Raw genomic sequence first — 18,201 nt, 5'->3', positions numbered from 1 at the left:
TGTCGGCTCTGATTTTTATTTTCTGTCATTTCAGTACAGCTGTGATTTGTATAATGTGGTTATTTTAATGCCGTCTTTACTCAGCACCATAGTTCAGGTCTGTGGCTGTGAGTGTATGAGGATAATGCTCTGCCAGACGACCTAAGTCAAGTTGTATTTGAATTGTAATTTGTTCAACAAACCCAAGTCAAACACTGAAAAGTGAACACAGATGTGATTCTTGTAAAGTAGAATCGTCAAGTTCAATAGAATGTGCCCCAAGCGTATTTCCCTGCAATGTGTGGGGTGGAGTTGCACCTCAGAGGTTAATTTTAATTCTTTTTTTCCCTTTTTATCTTAGGTCATTTACATCTTTTAACATGCACAAAAAACTTCCTTATAAAGAAAAAAGAGACAGCAAAATATGAGAAAAAGTTAGGAAAACTTGTCTGGCTTTGTTTAGAGTTCTGATTTAAGAACTCCTAACACCTCCGTGAATAAAGTTTATTTGGACATAAGACAACTTTTCATTATACAGTATAAATTAAAGCAACAATTCATCAAATTTCAGAAACTCACTGCTTTTATATACCTGACTGACCGTTGCGCAATGATCTCTAAAAGATCACAGGGTAGAAAACAAGCAGTCATAAGCCACATTCTCTATTTTAAATAGTGTGAATGGCAAGGACTGGTCAAGGCCAGAACACACACTACTAGTGTATCATAGTCACATTCTCATTGAATATTGTCTTTCAGGTCCACAGCCATTATTTGATGATATGTCCATTCATAAATTCCAGTAATGCAAGCTGTCTGTCCAGGCTGGATTACAGCTCGCATCCTAAAAGGGAAAATCACCAGATTATTCCCACAGGGTCATACTTTACATGTAGTAATCATTTTGTATTTCTCATCTTTTACCACCTTCAGTTTATATTTCTGAGTCTATTTGTAGGCCTACATCATTGCATCACCCAACTCATCTAGTCTGTAACGCTACTGCTCAGGCTGTGAACCAAAAAATACCTGACTTCCAGAGAGCAGAGGTGTTGAGGCTTTGCGGCTCGGACACTCATTCACTCACTCACGGTCGGCCTTCCTGACCCTCAGTGGCCGTTATGAGGCATGACAGTGTCGGAGCGGGCTCCACTTCCCTTCTCCCTGTGGTGCACGTTGCACCTCCTGAGCTGGGTTGCACATGTGCCATGTATAAAAGGTTGGCAGGATAACTACTTGCATCTGGCACAAAAAAATGTTACCAGTTCAAAGGCGCATTTCTAAGACAGGCCTGTGGCCCCAATACTTTTCTTGCCATTGTTTTGTGCAGCTTTTCTGTGATTGAAACCCAACTAAAGCGCCCCAATTCCACCATTCATATACATATATATATATTTTAATTCATCTTGTCACAGGCATCTAGACAACACCCTCTGCCTGCTGTGGATGTTAACTTCCTATTTTATCCTTTTCTATTTGCAACCGGTGCCACGCCCTCCTCGGTCGGCTGGATAAAGTTCACCCAGTGTCCCTCCAGCCCCAGAGCAGCCGGCGCCGCGCGTCCCCTCCACAGCTCTCCGGACCTTTTCCCTCTTAGAAACACAACAGTCTTTCGTTTCAGGGTTTCGGGTTATTCATTTATCCTTATCCTCCTCAACAAACCCCGCTTCCCTCCCACGGATTGAAGAGGAAGAAGAGCATCAGCCCCCCACGTTAAAGATGCGTCGCTCCTTTTGCTTCTGACTCTGAGAACCGAGAGAGAGAGAGAGAGAGAGAGAGAGAGAAGAAGAAGCAGCGCCACACAGACGACTTCACAGCATCTGCCTTTTGACCGCAGGGGGTGGGGGTGGGGTGTGGTGGGTGGGGGGGGATCTCTCTCACTGGAGGAAGAGCTGGTCGGTTTGCGAGCGATGGCTGGATGTTGCGTGTCGGCGGAGGAGAAGGAGAACCAGAGGATCAACGAGGAGATCGAGAAGCAGCTGCGGAGAGACAAGAAGGACTCCCGCAGGGAGCTGAAGCTGCTGCTGTTAGGTGAGCATCCCTCACCGGGGACCGGGCCTGGAGGGTGGCCTGCTGAGTGGGTACCCTCAAAGTAAGTCACAGGTGGAAAGATGACACCCAAAGAAAAAAAAAAAGGTCTTTCAAAGCTCTTACAAATGTTCCTCTCTTGCTGTCTGGTTGCTTTTAGTGTGTATCCCCTAGTGGATTCACCAGGGATGGCCATCGCTGCTTCCTGACCGCACCTGGCCGCGCAGGTGTCGTGTGGCAGGTGTGACGGCATTTAGCAGCGTGTCGAGTCATCTGTATCATCACAGAGACAAAGGAAAAGAGAGTGGCCGTAATATCCTTGCGTTATATTTTAAGGTGTTCGGTAAGATTTGTCTTTGCTCCATGATGGACTGGAGAGATGTGGGAGTTTTCTCGCCCTCTGTGGGGATAAACTCCAGACTCATAGGAAGAGGGAATAAAGGAGAAACAAATGATGAGGAGAAAATGTCAAGTCAGTGTGTAAGTTATTGGCACAGCTGATGGAGAGTTGGTCTGTGTGGCAGCTGTGTTTTTCACTGGCACAGTCCTGCTTCCTTGTGGTGATATTTAAACAATATGACACATTTTTTTTTTTAAAATATGAAGCTTCTGATCATCATTGAAACGTTAGTTTTTCACTTGGCACACAGTTCTCCTCTAGGACACTTCAGCAGGTGTGATGCTGGCTGGGAAAGGGCTTAGGGCTTTTTTTTTTTACTTCCAACACCATGCTCCTGTGTTGGAAGTGAACTTGTGTAGCTTTGGGAACGACCGGCAGATCAAGTGAAAGAGGAAACAGAGGGTTGCCACATGAAATCCAAGGAGCATCCATCAGCGCCTTGGCCAACACCCATTTTACTGCAACAGTGTGGGAGCACTTCAGAGACATGACTCACTGTCAAGGCCTCAGCTCGGTCAGTGGTGTGTTTGAAAGCCATAACTAGCTGCTGCGGGCGCGCCTCATGCAAAAGTCATGCAAATCCGTCCCTGAGCAGCACATGAGCCGTAGCTTTGCCTCCATCACTCTCTTTGAAGGGGCTTTCTTGTAAAAGAGAGTTTCGGGTTGCGACTAAACTAACATTCATTGTAAATCCTGTTTCATTTGATTTGAAAATTGTGTGTGGTAGATGGGCGACACATGATGGACAGATAAGATCTGAAAAAGATGGTTGACATGGGCACTGATCACGACAGGGATTGTGGTACAGTGTGTGCTGCTGCAGGCCACTGCTGCCCTAGGATTACAAAGCTATTGTAAGAGCTGTTTGACGAGCTGAAGTACTGAGCAGGAACGGGTGTAACAGGTCACCAGAGGACACATCAAAACCCACTATTAAGATAAATAGTGCAACTCTGAAATGAGCAAATGATCAAAAAGGCAAATTCTGACAATGAGAGCACATTATTTTCACAACTTGAAATTATGTTTGGCAATAATTCTGTCCAAATCACACTGTCTGTTGTGGATCTTGTATCTTAGCCTCTACATGTGTTAGATGTAATATATGCAAATAGATGTTATACTTTTTTTTTTTTTTTTTTGAACATTTATTTACCTGGTCAGAGTGACTCAGAGTTCTCAGTGGATTTCATTAGGATGGTCACAGTCAGATCCCCAGAGAGGACGAGTGGGAGTGAAGCAGAGTGAAAGATCAATAGCCTTGAGCCTGACCTACAATACAGACATGTCAGCACTGCTCTGTACAATACATTCAACAAGCACTGGTCATTTAGATCATTCAGATCAGTAATAACTGCAAGTCATTATGGGGCAAACACGAGTAAAAGAATAAAGTAAGTGAGTGAAAGCATATAAAACATTCACAAAAGCGCGAATCAAGCCTTTTTGTGAACGATCAACCATGTAGACATGTGCATTTGCTTAGATGCAGTTATCAGCATTAAATATTAGTAACCTTAAAGAAATGTAAGCACAGATCCCACGAAGAGAACGGACATCAATAACAGTCTTGTTCATGAGGAGGGAAACGGGTTGATTATCAATTTTAGTAACAGAGGAAGAGAAAACATTGGGAATTAAGAATAAAATCAGTATGTTGTAGTTCTTGTTTTGTGCCTTGCATTGAGAGGGTGGAGTGGGACAGGTGGTGGTAGTTCTTGTCTCAGCAACAGTGGGCCCACGCTCATTCACTGAACTCTGCACCACCAGGTTGTAATGCAGGTTGCAGGCCGTCTGCTAGAAATGTGTCTCTAAGTCCAATACAATTAAAACACTCTAACATTTACTTCATTTAGACATGAATTGATTGGCTCAGTCATTCATGAATCTTTTATTATGTTTTTTCTAAATTATTATTATTATTATTATTATTGTTACGTGTGTCAACTGAGGGCGAAAAATACTGGTATTTAATCGCTTGTGACTCCCTCTCTGAACAAGTCAAACACAGCAGACATGCAGGATCATGATTTGCCTCCATCGCAGTGTTTACCTGCCTTGTCTTGCCCAAACCCCCCTAATCTCCAAGAAACTTGACTTGTAAACAAGGTGCATTCAAATAAGACAATTTGTCTAAGGTTTGTTGGCTAAGATGTAAAGACCCATGTATTCATGAAGCCATGCAAAACAGCCAGGAAACCAGAAAACTGCTGGCACCACTCATTCTCATCACAGAGGTTTAACACACTTTGCTGGGAAGCAGGGATACAGATGCAGGCGTGCACCCACCCACACGCGCTCGGAGACACACTCACCAGCATGGCCCACTCCCCACATGCAAACATGGCAACTCCGAATATTCAGGTTTGTTAACAAACACGCATTTGTTAAACAAATAGATTCAGCATCATGTGGTCCGAACGAGAAAATTAGGAGCTTGTGCTGCAAGAATTAAAGAGGAATGTGACCGAAACCGTGTGGGTGTCTGCGTGTGTCCCGGTGTAGCACGTTTGTGTGTCTGCTTTTATGAAATACCAGCTCTTATAGTTGCGCACATTATTGTAGCTAGAATGAGTGCTCACAGGTTCAAGTAAAACAGCTATGGAACGAGTGGATTAGTGGATTTTGAATTTATTATCTTGAAATGTAAACAAGTGCAAAGGCGTTTTAAGTATAGTATGCGTATGTTTGTGGTTGGTTAGTGTCAATTAATGTGGATGTGGTGGCCGCTCATTGGCATGTTTTCAGCACAGCCATGGAAATGGTAGGAGTAAAAGCACCCAGATATTTACAGGCGTACCTTTGGCAGTCAAATATACATTCAAATCGGTCCGTTTGCCTGTTTATTCCTGGACAGAGAAGTTACTAATCAAGAGTTGTCATGGCAATAGTTTGCTAACAATTGGTTAAGTATTTACTTCAAATAGACTCTTAGCAACAAGCTGCAAAGAAACAGACAGATGTGTTGTAAAGAGTGCTACACAAATAAGTATAGTATATTTTGTAAAATAGGGTCTCTCATACTATGAAACAGTATATAAATTATCTCCATATTAAAGTGATGCTTACACATGAACATCTCGGTAATAACACTGATATAAGTACTTTTTCTTTTTTTTCTACTTACTTTATGCATTTTGCTGATGATACTTGAGTAGTTTTACTGAATTTACACTTTTTTTCCAGATCCAGATATTGGAACCTTAATCAAATATGTATGTTGTGTGTTGTGCCACTTCACTATCATGATGGTTGTAAAAAAAACAACAACATGTACCTCACTCATCTTCCTCTTCCTTTAGGTGTCAACACGATCATCTTTTATAGCCCGAAACATAACACAATAAAATTTTTGCACTGACAAATTGACCAGGACATTAACACAATTACTTACAAACAACAACCAAAAGATTATGTAACACAAATTGATGTCATAACCATGATCAGCATATTGGAATGTAATTATGCTCAAAGTTTGCACATATAAAAAGATATTATTTCACTGTATCCAACAGGTACGGGAGAGAGTGGAAAGAGCACCTTCATCAAACAAATGAGGATTATCCATGGAGGAGGCTACACAGCTGAGGACAAGAGGAGCTACGCCAAACTGGTCTACCAGAACATCTTCACGTCCATGCAGACGATGATCCGAGCCATGGAGACGCTCAGCATATCTTTCTCTGATCCCCAGAACCAGGTCTGCTCCCTCCGCCAGTTATAACTGGCACTTTTGACTCTGGTGCCCAGGTTTATTTTGGTTCATTTTTAAACACCTTTCACAGCAATCGTATTTATTTGTCTTCAGCACCTTTTAAACCATTGTCACCCCAGATGCACCCCTTTTTTCAGCACAAACTTAGAGTCTGACTTACAAAGTGTAAAACTCTAAGACTGAAAATGAAAAACTATCATAGTCTATTTCCATGCATAGCGATTTATCCCAGCTCGTTTTTTTGTGCCTTTGTCACTGAAAGTCAATTTGTGTCATTGTAAATTATATAAATATATATATATATATATATATATAAATGAAATAAAATCTAAACTTGATTCCCGTCTCTCTTCTTGATCTGTTTCCACAGAGGAGCTGGGAACATGTGGGATGGACTATTGCTAATTGTCTTAATTGTATTTGTGTCTGTCTATGTGTTTGCAGAACCACGCAGCCTCAGTCCTGGAGGTGGAGGTGGACAAGGTGGAGGAGTTTGATCAAGGCCTTGCGATGGCCATCAAGAGCCTGTGGGACGATGGAGGAATCCAGGAGTGCTACGACCGACGCAGGGAGTACCAGCTGTCAGACTCCACCAAATAGTGAGCGTTAGTCACACCTTACTGGGGCTGCCACAGTATCAATGTGATAAATAAAACTAGAGTTGGTGTATGTCTAGCTATAGAACTGATTAGAGGTGTCCCTATTGTTTTGTCCACCCCTTACATCTCGCTTTCATCTCGGGAAACGGCCCTTTTGACCTCCCATTTATGTCTTAAATTCAGAGACAGTTTGTATATTTCTGTTTAAACAGCCACAAAAATCAACCCATTCTGTTATTTCCTTTGATTTCCCCTTCCTCTGCTTATTGTCTGCTCATTTTTTTTCAGCTATCTGACTGACCTGGACCGCATTTCACAGCCCTCTTATGTCCCTGACCTTCAGGACATCCTCAGAGTCCGAGTGCCCACCACGGGTATCATTGAATACCCATTTGACATGGAGAATGTCATTTTCAGGTGAGATACAACAACATAGCAACACGATAGGTGATATCTTACCAATGTTACACCGGAATTGGCATCACTCTTCTGTTGTTGGGATTGGCTGTTGTTATGGCAGGATGGTGGATGTGGGGGGTCAGAGGTCAGAGCGAAGGAAGTGGATCCACTGCTTTGAGAACGTCACCTCCATTATCTTCCTGGTGGCGCTCAGTGAGTATGACCAGGTTCTGGCTGAGTGTGACAACGAGGTGAGTATTCAGTTCATGGGCAGATCAGGCTCCAGACTTTGATCCCTTAAGATGTGTCGTCATTGCTGCCTTTTTTTCTGTGCTGAAATGTTATTTCAGAACCGTATGGAGGAGAGCAAGGCTTTGTTCAAGACCATCATCACCTACCCCTGGTTCCAGCGCTCCTCTATCATACTTTTCCTCAACAAGACCGACATTCTCAAGGAGAAGATCATGTACTCTCACATATCCACCTACTTCCCTGAATTTACAGGTTAGTTAGTCTCAACTCGTATGTAGATACTGTCGGCCATGGGCCATACCTACAGCAGATTTGTGTACATATGGTTAGATGCTCTGTCTAACATTAAGTGGTCAGTATTTGGACATTTTGAACCTAAACCCTTGGTAGTGTCAAGTTTTTCATTGTACGCACACACACGCACACACAGACTGGTGAAATTGTTTTTGCATTTGGGTCTAAAAGGAAAGAAGAAAGAATATTTATGGCACAAGAACTTTTATAGTTTTTGGTTGTGTCACATTTGAGCATGTCTATACTCTTAATATTACCCTGTTAGATCCAAGTATTTCCTTGGATCTAAATGATGATATACTGTATTGTAAGACCACCACTTGTACAATTACAACAAGAAGCAGAGGACAGAGATATTATGCACAGATCTTGACTGTTTTTTTCTGATGATGATGATGAGATTTAAAAATGAAATTATTGACCGTTACATGGAAATAATATTGACCGTGAATTGCAGGACCTCAGCAGGATCCTGTAGCAGCTCAGGAATTCATCCTGAAAATGTACCAAGAACAAAACCCAGACAAGGACAAGACGCTGTACCCTCACTTCACCTGCGCCACAGACACAGAAAACATCCGTTTCGTCTTTGTGGCCGTCAAAGACACCATCCTCAGGCACAACCTGAAGGAGTTCAATCTGGTGTAAAACAGGAGGACAGGAGAGGGGATACAGGAGAGACAGGGGTACAGGGGTACAGGAAGACAGAAGGAATGACATGAGGAAAGTCGAAATGAGAGAATTACATAAAAAGAATATATCAGGTTGAGTTATTTTTATTTCAAACAAGCAAATTATTTTGTGCCTGTACAAAACCAGCCAAAGAGAATATGAACATGGTGTAATACTAAACTACTAGCCTTTACTGTGTATATGCTTGATATGCTGTGAATACTTTCCTGTAGAGGTGTGATAATGTGAAAATTAGTGGAAAGTCATATCATAGACCCATTGTGTGGACTACTTATTATGTCTTAGATCCTTTCTGTGTATTTTTGAGTGCTTGATACACCATGTAATAGTTGGTAAGACTTCCCTTTAGCCTTGATTTAATATTGTGAGGAAATGTTTTGGTTTTTTTTGAGCCACCTGCGTTTGCTTTAGCCTGCACGTGCCTTATTTACTCAGGACACTCAGCAGAGCCACTGGGCTCATCTTATTTTAGATGTAAATAATCTGAGTATTTGAATTAAAAATGTTACTTGACTGTTTCTTCTCAGGAGAAATGAAATTATATTTATGTAGTGTAATTTTCAATAAGCAATTATAGTTATGTAATAAAGAGTGCAATTTGTATGTTTGAGGTTTTCTGGGTACATGAAATAAAGGAGAGTGCACTGAAATTTGAAACACATTTTTATTTTTATTTTTTGAAAACAGCAGGGAAAAGAATTGAGCCACTGTAGTGAACATTTTGCTCCCCAAAAACATAAATGACAAACATTAATGGCAACAGAATTTTTTAGTCATATTAAACTGTGATGCACCCCCAAACCAAAAGCAAACCTTAAAATACATGTCAGAGTAAACAGCAGCTGATAATAATTAGCATCCATTTCTTTTAAATATACTTTTCTCTGCATAATTCATCAACATAGTTGACATTGCATATGTGTGGTATAAAAACATAAAAATCACAAAATTACAATCTGCAATGCCATAATACAGACTATTGTGTAAGTATGGATATATATACAGACAGGATATTATATGAGATCAATATACAGCAGATTGATACATGTAAGTGCAGTATAAAAATAACATGCGTCTCTAAATAACACACTCAACAGTCTTTATCTTGCAGAAATGTATAAAAAAGAGGAAAGATATAGAGAAGTAAAAAAAAACAAAACAAAAAAAAAGTGTTTTAATGACGCACATTTTGAATTGTGTGTATAATGAAGACCATTTTAATTAGTATCCCTTTTATATTAGCCAGTAAAATAAAAATAAACAGTGTACAGTAAATGTGCTACAGCAATTATAGTTAATTTGGCCATAATATCATTCAAGCTGTTTTCTATCACTGGCCGATGCAGTCTAACTGTGACGTTTCTACAGCCAAATACAGCTTATGCATGTTCAGTGAAAGTGAATGAAATAAGTGACTTAAAGTGTATTTGACTGAGTGTGACAAGCCAGCTATGAGGAAATTGATAACATTTTAAATCGAAGCAGATATAAGCAGATGTGTTTGTAAACTCAAGACTTCGCAGTAGTTTTAATAAAATAAATGATTAAAAATCCATCCGTCCATGTTTGGAAAAGGATGAGTGCAATCAGAGCAAAGACAGTGAGACAATGTTTGATTCAATGTATTCTGAGCTTCTATGACAAATTAATGTTAGGTCAGCCGTCCATTTATTTATCCATTTATAGCACTTCTGTTAGCATGCTCACATACAAACTACTCACTCAGCCTTCCATCCCAGACACACAAACAGTTTTAGCACTACTCACACATGGAGGTAAACAAACTAGCATGCAGTAAAGAACAAAGGCACTGACACACACAGACTGTGTGTGTGTGTGTGTGTGTGTGTTTTCCTTCTTTTAATTCTCATCATTTCTCGCTCTTCTTGATGACTCAGTATTTCGGTAAACTCTCTCTTGCATCCTCCAGTTTGGCAAGAACCCACTGAAGTTAAAGAACCAAAGACATGACAAATTTAAGCACAATCACACAATCATTTATCTCACATATCACAGGGACCATGAAAACTAGGTGGCTCATATTATATATGTGTGTGTGTATAAATAAGAGCATCTTATAGTCCAAATCATGAACTTACCTTGGCTATCTCAGGAGTTTTAAAGTTTATGATCTTCCCAAACTCCTTGGCATGGAAGACTGACTTTACTCTCTCCTGCAGTACACAAAACAGGATTTAATGTAATAAATAGCTAAATAATTGCTTAAAACCTGTACCACATTTTTAAACACAATAGTCTCTTAAAGGAAAAAAAGGTACCATACGATTTGGTTTGGACTCGTTTGGTTTTGGAGTAAGCTTTTGTACCTTGGCCTCAATGCGAAGTCTGCGGTCCTCTACAATCATTGGATCCTTTGTAAACTCCTCAAACAGATACTGCCACTCACAGGTCAGCTGGCCAAATGTGCCTTTGGTCACAAAAAATATGCCCCTAGAGGAGAAATCCCAACACAACAGGATTAAAATGAGATATGGAACACTTCCTTGTAATACACCCCAGGTAAAGGATACAGTATACTAGTGGTTAGATAAGCTATCTTAATGAAGGAATGAATGGATGGATGAATGGATGGATGTAAAGATACTATTTTCATCCCTTTGGGAAAATTCAGTTGTCCAGTAGCTCACACATACACGCAGTTTAGGTTTGAACAAAAAGCAAAGGACAGACAATAGCACTGTTCAGTGTGGTTAAATGCTCGCTGTTCCCATTCCACTGATGTGGATACTGTGGCTTATTTGTTTTAGCAGCTTTTAATAAAGAGCACAGAAATGTTATATCAATAAGCTTTACTCTTTTTTTGTACTCAATCAGATGCCAAACAACACTCACCTCTTGGTGATCATGAGGAAGTCGGAATCATTGACCTTGGCATGAGCGAAGTATCTGTACTTGGCAAAACGTCCATTCTCAATTTTCTGAAAGAAGACAGAGAAAAAGAAGGTGAATGAAATTTAAACAAACAGCAAGGCGAAAAAAACAACTTACAGATTTAAACTAAAATATGAATGTTCCAACTGCCTGCTGTAAATAAGCATACGCTACCATGGTCCTCTGCAAAATACCTGCAGAAAACTTTAGTCTGATGGAAATGGAAAGTGTTGTGAGGTGGTGAGGAAAGATGGGATGAAACAAAGAAAATGGCAGGTAGAAGTTTAAAGTATTTTATTGAGAACAAGGGGACAGTGAATGACAGAATGATAAACATTCATTCATGAAGAAAACAGACACTTGAAAAAAAAATCTTTATAATTATGAGAAATTAATGAATGTTGAAACAATGACAAAAGAGGTTTCTTTTGTTGGTTGTGAGAAAATGATCAAAGAAAAGAGAAGGTAGGTACAAAGTAGTTGAGATGAAAGATGATAGACACCAAAGAAAAAATAAAGAAAACACACAAATCGATAAACAACTAAAAATATAAAATCCATGGAAACACATTTCTTAAATTACTCAAAGGCCTTTCTTTTGTTTGTTTAAATCTTCCAAAAGTAAACTTCTAACTGACAGACAGCAGGCGGCACAGACTACAGACAAAGACTACAGCTGTCACTTCTAGCTTCTACACATTTTCTTCATCACCCTCATCCTCTGAGCCAGTTCTACGCCATTCACTGTAGACCAATCTCCTCTGTGGACACGACAAGAGAGAAGAGTCAAGGTCAGCGCAGAGAGAACCAAAACCTGTTTCCACCCAGACAGCTACTGATCCGTGTGGACCGACTCAAGTGGCACAGGCTCACTGCAGCCAGCCAGTGACAATTCTTTCATTTCACTCAAAGTTACTACAACTACTTCAAATCTCCTGATGCACCACTAAAGGTTTCATGACAGGTAATTGTGATACATCTGATCTGAAACTGCTCCAGTTAACACAACATTACAAGCTTTCGGAGTCAATCCTGTGCTCTGTAAAAATGTAAGGTGCCTGTAAATGAGACACAACACCCTGATATAGTGACATAGTTAACTACTGCATGTGAAAATCACTGATGGAACTGAAATAAAGGGGTCTCATTCTGGTGTAAATTTATGTCCGTCACACTGTCAATTAAAAACACATCAAAACCACTCAGACCAAGTTGTGAAAATGTTTGTTTTTCTTCATCTTTTTGCCACATCTGCTTTGCTGTCGAGAGTTTCCCACAAGTAAATTAAATTCAACCAAAATGCATCTGAAGCCTATTTAACTGGCTAGTAACAGAAACATAAAACACAAGCACTGAATGTGGCATCCACTGTGATTTGTAGTGGATCTGTAGTTGTTGCCATTAGTCCTAATTGGCAGGAAGGGAGTAATGTGTTAACTGACACATTAATAAACACACAAATCTAGTCTAGGTCTACAGCTAATGATACAGATGAGTGACAAATTAAAGGACAAAATGAATTCAATTATGAGCTGCACGGTGCTCTCCGCCACCATCGTGAAAACCACCAAATGAGGGAGAAACTTTTGGCAGAATCTCTTTAGTAGAATTCAGAGATTTGTTGAATCTTTACAAAGGACTATTGAAGCTGTTCTGGAGGCTCACTGTTAATCAAAACTTGCCTAAGACACTTTAAATTGTCACTTATCTGTACATTTCAGAGGAAATCCTACACATAGGATCCTGCCTATCGGCTAAATAGTGTAGCTCTGACCTGAGCCTCGTCAGCAGAAACTTCAACCCACTCCATCCAGCAGGACTGTTAGATAATGTCAGCATAAAAACATGACCCACAGCTTAAAGTGTGCAGTTTAAATGAAGCAGAACTAAAACACTTATAAGCAACACTAAAATCACAAATGCTACAAACCCATGCTACTGACACACTGGGTCAGCACCATGTTCAGGTTAAGGTGCTCATCAACAATATGTTCAGTCAAATGCTTGGGATGATTTTTTTTTTTTTTTTTTTGCTAAAACCTCAAGGACAACACTTGCATCCAGATGTAGCACAATTTAAAATAAAATAATGTTAACACACCACAACAAATCATGTTATCTGAGTACTAGTACAGAGCAAAACCAGTGAGGTGGGGCTGTACAGTAGCTCCGCCACAGCAGAACACATAGCATCTTTTTTTCCTGTTAATGACTGAAAACACCAAATGTCTCTCATTTCTCTCTGCTTTTGCTTATTTTTATTTACTGTGGTAGCAAATGTGTTATTTTACCTTCTTACAACACAAGACACATGCACAGAGGTGAATCAATCACAGAGAGCTGAGCTGAGGAAAAGGCCAATAAAATCTCTAAAACAAGTACAGCATTAAAGGGCAATTAAAATAAATCAGAATGAAGAAAGGATGATTTAAAAAAAAAAAAAGTTTTCCTGTAAATTAATAACTGTTTGCAGACACACAACTCCACTAGCAAACCTGGGCAAAGTCAAAGATGGGTTTGGATTCTTTATATACAGTGGTTATTGGGTAAACCACATCAATCATTGCCAAGTCACAGAAATGGCAATAAATTAAATATATTAACCAACTGTTTTTCTACCTGTGTCTCACTAAGGAGAGGTGATGATGCAGAGATTTTTGTCCTACCTGGAGCATCTGACTGCCGATGCCTTCCCTCTCCTTATATGGTCGTATGACACCATCCTCGTGGATGAAGCGAGGAGGACGCAGAGAATCAATATCTTGTGAAGTCTCTGCTGCCCTAAAAACAAGGAGACACAGAAATGCATTCTGAGACAGCTTTTTAATGCTCGCACACAGAAAGCAGGGCTATGTACTGCATAAATGCGCACACACAGTATGACTACAGCAAACAATGATCACACGTTCACATGTACATGCAAATACAGTCAAAGTGCTTCTGTCATATCCCGATGACCAGCTGATGTTCTAAACTAAAACTAGCAAGTGGCACAAGAGTGTCAGCATACACTTTCATAAATATACACCATCTATCTACATACACACTGCTGTTGTAAAGATGTTATCACAAGCACACATACATCACACATTTGAATACACACTGCACACACAGAAATAACCATACCTCTTGATCCCTTGGAAGGCACTGCTGGCCATGTCAATAATGCCTCCTGTAGGTCTGGCTACTGCACCGACCAGACCTTTCCCAACACCTTTAAAGAAGCCTGCAGCACCCTCCTTCTGAGCTCCTGCATAATAACACATCACATTGATATGAATACTCTGCAAATCTAGAGAAGCTGTTCAGCTCATTGTTTAATATCCTATAATATTTTTTTCTATTCATTTGGTCAAAATATTGCACCATTTAATTTTCAAGCCTTACCTTTAATAGGTTTGGTAACAATCCCTGTGATCCCACTGACAAATCCCTGAAGAGAAACACGACAATGTTATCAAATAGCAGTAAATCACTCGTTATGGCAGAATTTCCTGTGGCCGTTGGTCAGTCAGGTCAATTTACAGTATTATTGTTACTGGTATCACAATTTCTTAACAGTCTATGTCAAAGGTGTGTTTGCTGCTGATATGTACAGTTAAGTAATAAAACCAGTGCAAACACTGTGTTGTACTTACAGACACCAGTCCTTTTCCACCCCTGGCCAGCCCCTCTCTCAGGCCACTGGGTTGTTTGTTCATAGCTTCTCGTCTCTTCTGCTGGTATTCCTCGTCCATCGTTATGGCAGCGACGCCCTTCGCCATGGCACCTGTTATCCTGGAGGCTGCACCTGCTATACCCCCTGGACGACAGATATGAATTGCAAAAAGTTACTACAATGTATGAAATATCTATTTGTTCTTGAGGGCTTATGCAGGAAAACTGTTGCTATGTTCCTCCTTATTCCATTCTACCTATATATATATTTTATTGATACTGTATTTAAGAACAAACGTTTTGAAAAACCTAAACTAAAAACCCAAAAATGGGACAAACATGATGTGTATGTGCAGGTACAGTATATTTACAATATCCACAGAAACCCTACACTACCCTAGTATAGGTTCTACTAAATGAACCCCATTGAACAGAGATGATTTTTATATTAATTTGGTTCTTACCTACAGCTCCACCCACCAGAGCCTTCACCCCAAGAGCCATTCCTTCAACAAACTCCTCTGGCCCCTGGATGGCTCCCTGGAAAACCCCATACAACAGTTACACACAAAGAAGTCAGAAAGTCACTGTCATTGCTACTGGGGCTCTAAAAAACCATACTGTAAATGCTGACCTAAATCTAATGCTGATGTTTTTCTATACAACACATCTTAAATATTCAATAAGTTTTTAATAGCTGGTCGCAAACAGTAGTGTCCTAAAATATACTGAAAAATAAGTATAATGTATATTAAGTATAAAATGTTCCCCTGCAATAATGTACACCAAACTTGCATTACATTCTTACCTGGTAGGGTTCATAGAAGAAGGCCTCCACTCCCTCTGACAGTCCTCTGATCAACCCAAAGGGGTTTCCAAGCACATCCAGGCCTAGCACCAGCACATACATCTGTTTAATAGCCTGAAATACACAAACATAGAAACTTGAGCGCCGGTGCCTGGTTTTCATACTGTACAATTATTTATATGTCATGCCTTGAAGAAAAAAAAAAAGTCACAGAAAAAAAACACAACTAGCTACTTCTGCAATTCCTAGGCTAATATCGCAATGTCACTGTGCTTGTGTGCATTACCTGCTTGGAATAATGCCTGATAACCTCCCATTGTAGCTGCTGAGTGGTGCAAAACTGGAAGGTCAACTCAAAGAAGGCCAGCCTGAAATAAACCACACTTTAATCAGACAACTAGCAGGATTTCCTCCAACAACAAATCACACAAAAATAAATCAACTCTACTGTGTGTGATCTATATGTTGTCCAGGGCCTTCTTGCGTTCATACTTGAAGACAACATCCTGCACATCAGTGAGAGTTGCTCCGATACTCTTCAGCAGCAAGTTGAGGGACTGGACGGGGATGAGTTCTTTATCTCTCTTCTCCTTTAGGCCATCTTCTCCTCCTGTGCTCAGAGAGAAACTCAGGTGCAGCTGCAAACACAAAAACTTACTTAGCATGACTGTTTCTGTTATTAAACTCAACAGAAATATACCCTGTACCTGTGTCTTATGAACTGATTTTTATGTTGTTTGATTCATGCTTTATTCTGTTTAGACAGTGGATTAATCAAAAACCGATTTTTTGATTTTACTTTTTTGTAATCTCTCAGGCTGTTGTTGATGGCAATATTGTGATCAATTGGGAAATGTGTTGCTATAATTATGAAACAACAAATTTCACATACCTTTATGGGGGAAATGTGGAAGTACTCATAGAGGCTGATGGGAGAGGTGTCAGCAGCAGAGACATGATTTAGTTCTTGCTTTATATACTCTATGTCCTTCTCAAACAGTTCCACCTGGAGGAATAAAACAAGCACAAATAAACAGGAACATGAATTTGACCAAAAAACAGGGCATGCTACCTGTGTGTGCATGAAATGTGTGTAACTGACCTCCTGTTCTGAGCTGGTGATGCTGGCATTCTCAGGGGTGAACAGGTCCAGGATGGCATACAGGAAGCCCAGATCAAGCTTCAGATCCATCTCTTGAATCAACACCTTGAAATACCTGAGGTGGACAGACATTTCAAAAGGCACTTAGGTGCCAAACTCAGACAATAGTCTGCCAGCATCTGGCTAAAAATGGGTTATGCAAGCTTTTAAAAAAAAAAAAAGGTCATGTGAGAATGTAGAGAGCAGATCTGGAGGACATTTGTCAATAAGAATCAAAGTATAACTCTTGCCTGCTATAGGTAGGAAGAGCTGAATACCATATGGAAAAGTAGCACAAGATGAAAACACAAATGAAGTGTATAGTGAGGAGGAATGAGAACAGAATCAAGGGTAAAATAATTACTTGATGCGAGAGATATCGGAGTGCCCCGCTGCTCTGGTAACAATGCTGATATCAGTCAGAGGTTTGGGTTCTGTAAGAAAACCAAAAATAAAATTATAATACAGACCAGAACACTGCATGTAAACAACACGTAATGCTAAATGAAACATAACAAGACGGACAAACAGACCTGAGTCCATGGTGATAGACTTTGGCAACTTTACAGGGTAAAAAACATAGGGGAAGATGGCTCCCGGCAGCTGATTCTGGATCTGTAGGAAGAAAGGATGTATATGTGTCCCGAATTCTGGATGACTTGTAGTACTGTCAGACAGACAATGAAATCTTGGATCTTAGCTGAGAAAACACTTCAAGGAAGATATTTGTTTCTATTTCAAACTGTTCTTCTTTTCACCTGTATGCGGTGGATCTGGACACGGTAGGCTCTCTGTCGGGGTGAGACGCTGTACTCCACCTTCACCCCTGGCAGGAAGTGCCTCCTGAGAGGAGCATCACACGGCTGCAGCATGCGCATATCCATGCCATTGGGAGTAAACGACACCTGGGAGAAAGTTAAAAAGACCACAAACTTTAACTATTAACTCTGCAACTAATTAGTATTTTCATTATCAATTAACCACATGCTGCTGAAACTTTTTACAGTCAGTTGAAATCAACAATTTTCATTTTCAAATTTTACCAATTACATGTTACTAGATCAAATCAGCTACATTAAATATACAGTATTTAGAGTGTAACCTGGAAGTTGTTTTCGAGGTCGACGATGGCGTTGTCTATAGGTGCAGATTCAATGTACTCTTTGAAGCTGTTCTCCAAAAGCTCAGCTTCTTTAGTGCTGAGAGTCTTCCACCGATTCTTTTTCTTCGGCTTTAATTCCCACACCACATCAGAGCTACAACAAGAAAAGAGAAACATGACAGTGTAAAATGTGCAAACTCATCCAATTATCATGTTTAAAAAGTACCATGCAAGACTACATG

General features: G+C 40.1%; 2 protein-coding genes across 4 annotated transcripts in view; one reads left to right on the top strand and one right to left on the bottom strand.

Moving 5' to 3' along the window:
- The first annotated feature begins 1,481 nt into the window (after positions 1–1,481).
- Positions 1,482–9,300, top strand: gna14a (guanine nucleotide binding protein (G protein), alpha 14a). The gene is made up of 7 exons (XM_071483082.1): positions 1,482–2,010; positions 5,923–6,107; positions 6,567–6,721; positions 7,010–7,138; positions 7,242–7,371; positions 7,471–7,624; positions 8,124–9,300. Exons 1-7 carry the CDS (start codon positions 1,890–1,892, stop codon positions 8,312–8,314), a joined length of 1,065 nt encoding a protein of 354 aa, XP_071339183.1. The 5' UTR covers positions 1,482–1,889; the 3' UTR covers positions 8,315–9,300.
- vps13a (vacuolar protein sorting 13 homolog A) overlaps positions 9,005–18,201 on the bottom strand; it is a 39,218-nt gene continuing 30,021 nt past the window's right edge. For 2 of the 3 annotated variants that reach the window (XM_071483066.1, XM_071483067.1), the window contains 18 exons: positions 17,960–18,113; positions 17,616–17,762; positions 17,391–17,472; positions 17,222–17,291; positions 16,819–16,933; positions 16,609–16,722; positions 16,209–16,354; positions 16,003–16,084; positions 15,717–15,830; positions 15,373–15,448; positions 14,890–15,053; positions 14,639–14,684; positions 14,378–14,501; positions 13,918–14,032; positions 11,213–11,298; positions 10,687–10,810; positions 10,459–10,533; positions 9,005–10,304 (listed from right to left, as the gene is read on the bottom strand). In XM_071483066.1, the coding sequence (XP_071339167.1) occupies positions 10,254–10,304; positions 10,459–10,533; positions 10,687–10,810; positions 11,213–11,298; positions 13,918–14,032; positions 14,378–14,501; positions 14,639–14,684; positions 14,890–15,053; positions 15,373–15,448; positions 15,717–15,830; positions 16,003–16,084; positions 16,209–16,354; positions 16,609–16,722; positions 16,819–16,933; positions 17,222–17,291; positions 17,391–17,472; positions 17,616–17,762; positions 17,960–18,113 (1,885 nt within the window). In that variant the 3' untranslated portion in view covers positions 9,005–10,253. Of the gene's footprint in view, positions 10,305–10,458; positions 10,534–10,686; positions 10,811–11,212; positions 11,299–11,330; positions 12,013–13,917; positions 14,033–14,377; positions 14,502–14,638; positions 14,685–14,889; positions 15,054–15,372; positions 15,449–15,716; positions 15,831–16,002; positions 16,085–16,208; positions 16,355–16,608; positions 16,723–16,818; positions 16,934–17,221; positions 17,292–17,390; positions 17,473–17,615; positions 17,763–17,959; positions 18,114–18,201 lie in introns of those variants that run through there. The other variant, XM_071483068.1, reaches the window with a different exon arrangement.

The sequence above is a fragment of the Trachinotus anak genome, unplaced genomic scaffold (genome assembly GCF_046630095.1).
Source record: "Trachinotus anak isolate AG129_WGS33_773 ecotype Australia unplaced genomic scaffold, CSIRO_AGI_Tana_v1 ptg000008l, whole genome shotgun sequence".
NCBI classification, from domain to species: domain Eukaryota; kingdom Metazoa; phylum Chordata; class Actinopteri; order Carangiformes; family Carangidae; genus Trachinotus; species Trachinotus anak.
This window is presented reverse-complemented; position numbering and strand designations above follow the sequence as displayed.

Bases quoted from the DNA above. Each gene is read 5' to 3' on its own strand.
- gna14a (XM_071483082.1), top strand. From the start codon at position 1,890: ATGGCTGGATGTTGCGTGTCGGCGGAGGAGAAGGAGAACCAGAGGATC. The intron at 6,722-7,009 runs GTGAGCGTTAGT...ATTTTTTTTCAG, and splicing joins CTGTCAGACTCCACCAAATA to CTATCTGACTGACCTGGACC. The intron at 7,139-7,241 runs GTGAGATACAAC...TTGTTATGGCAG, and splicing joins ATGGAGAATGTCATTTTCAG to GATGGTGGATGTGGGGGGTC.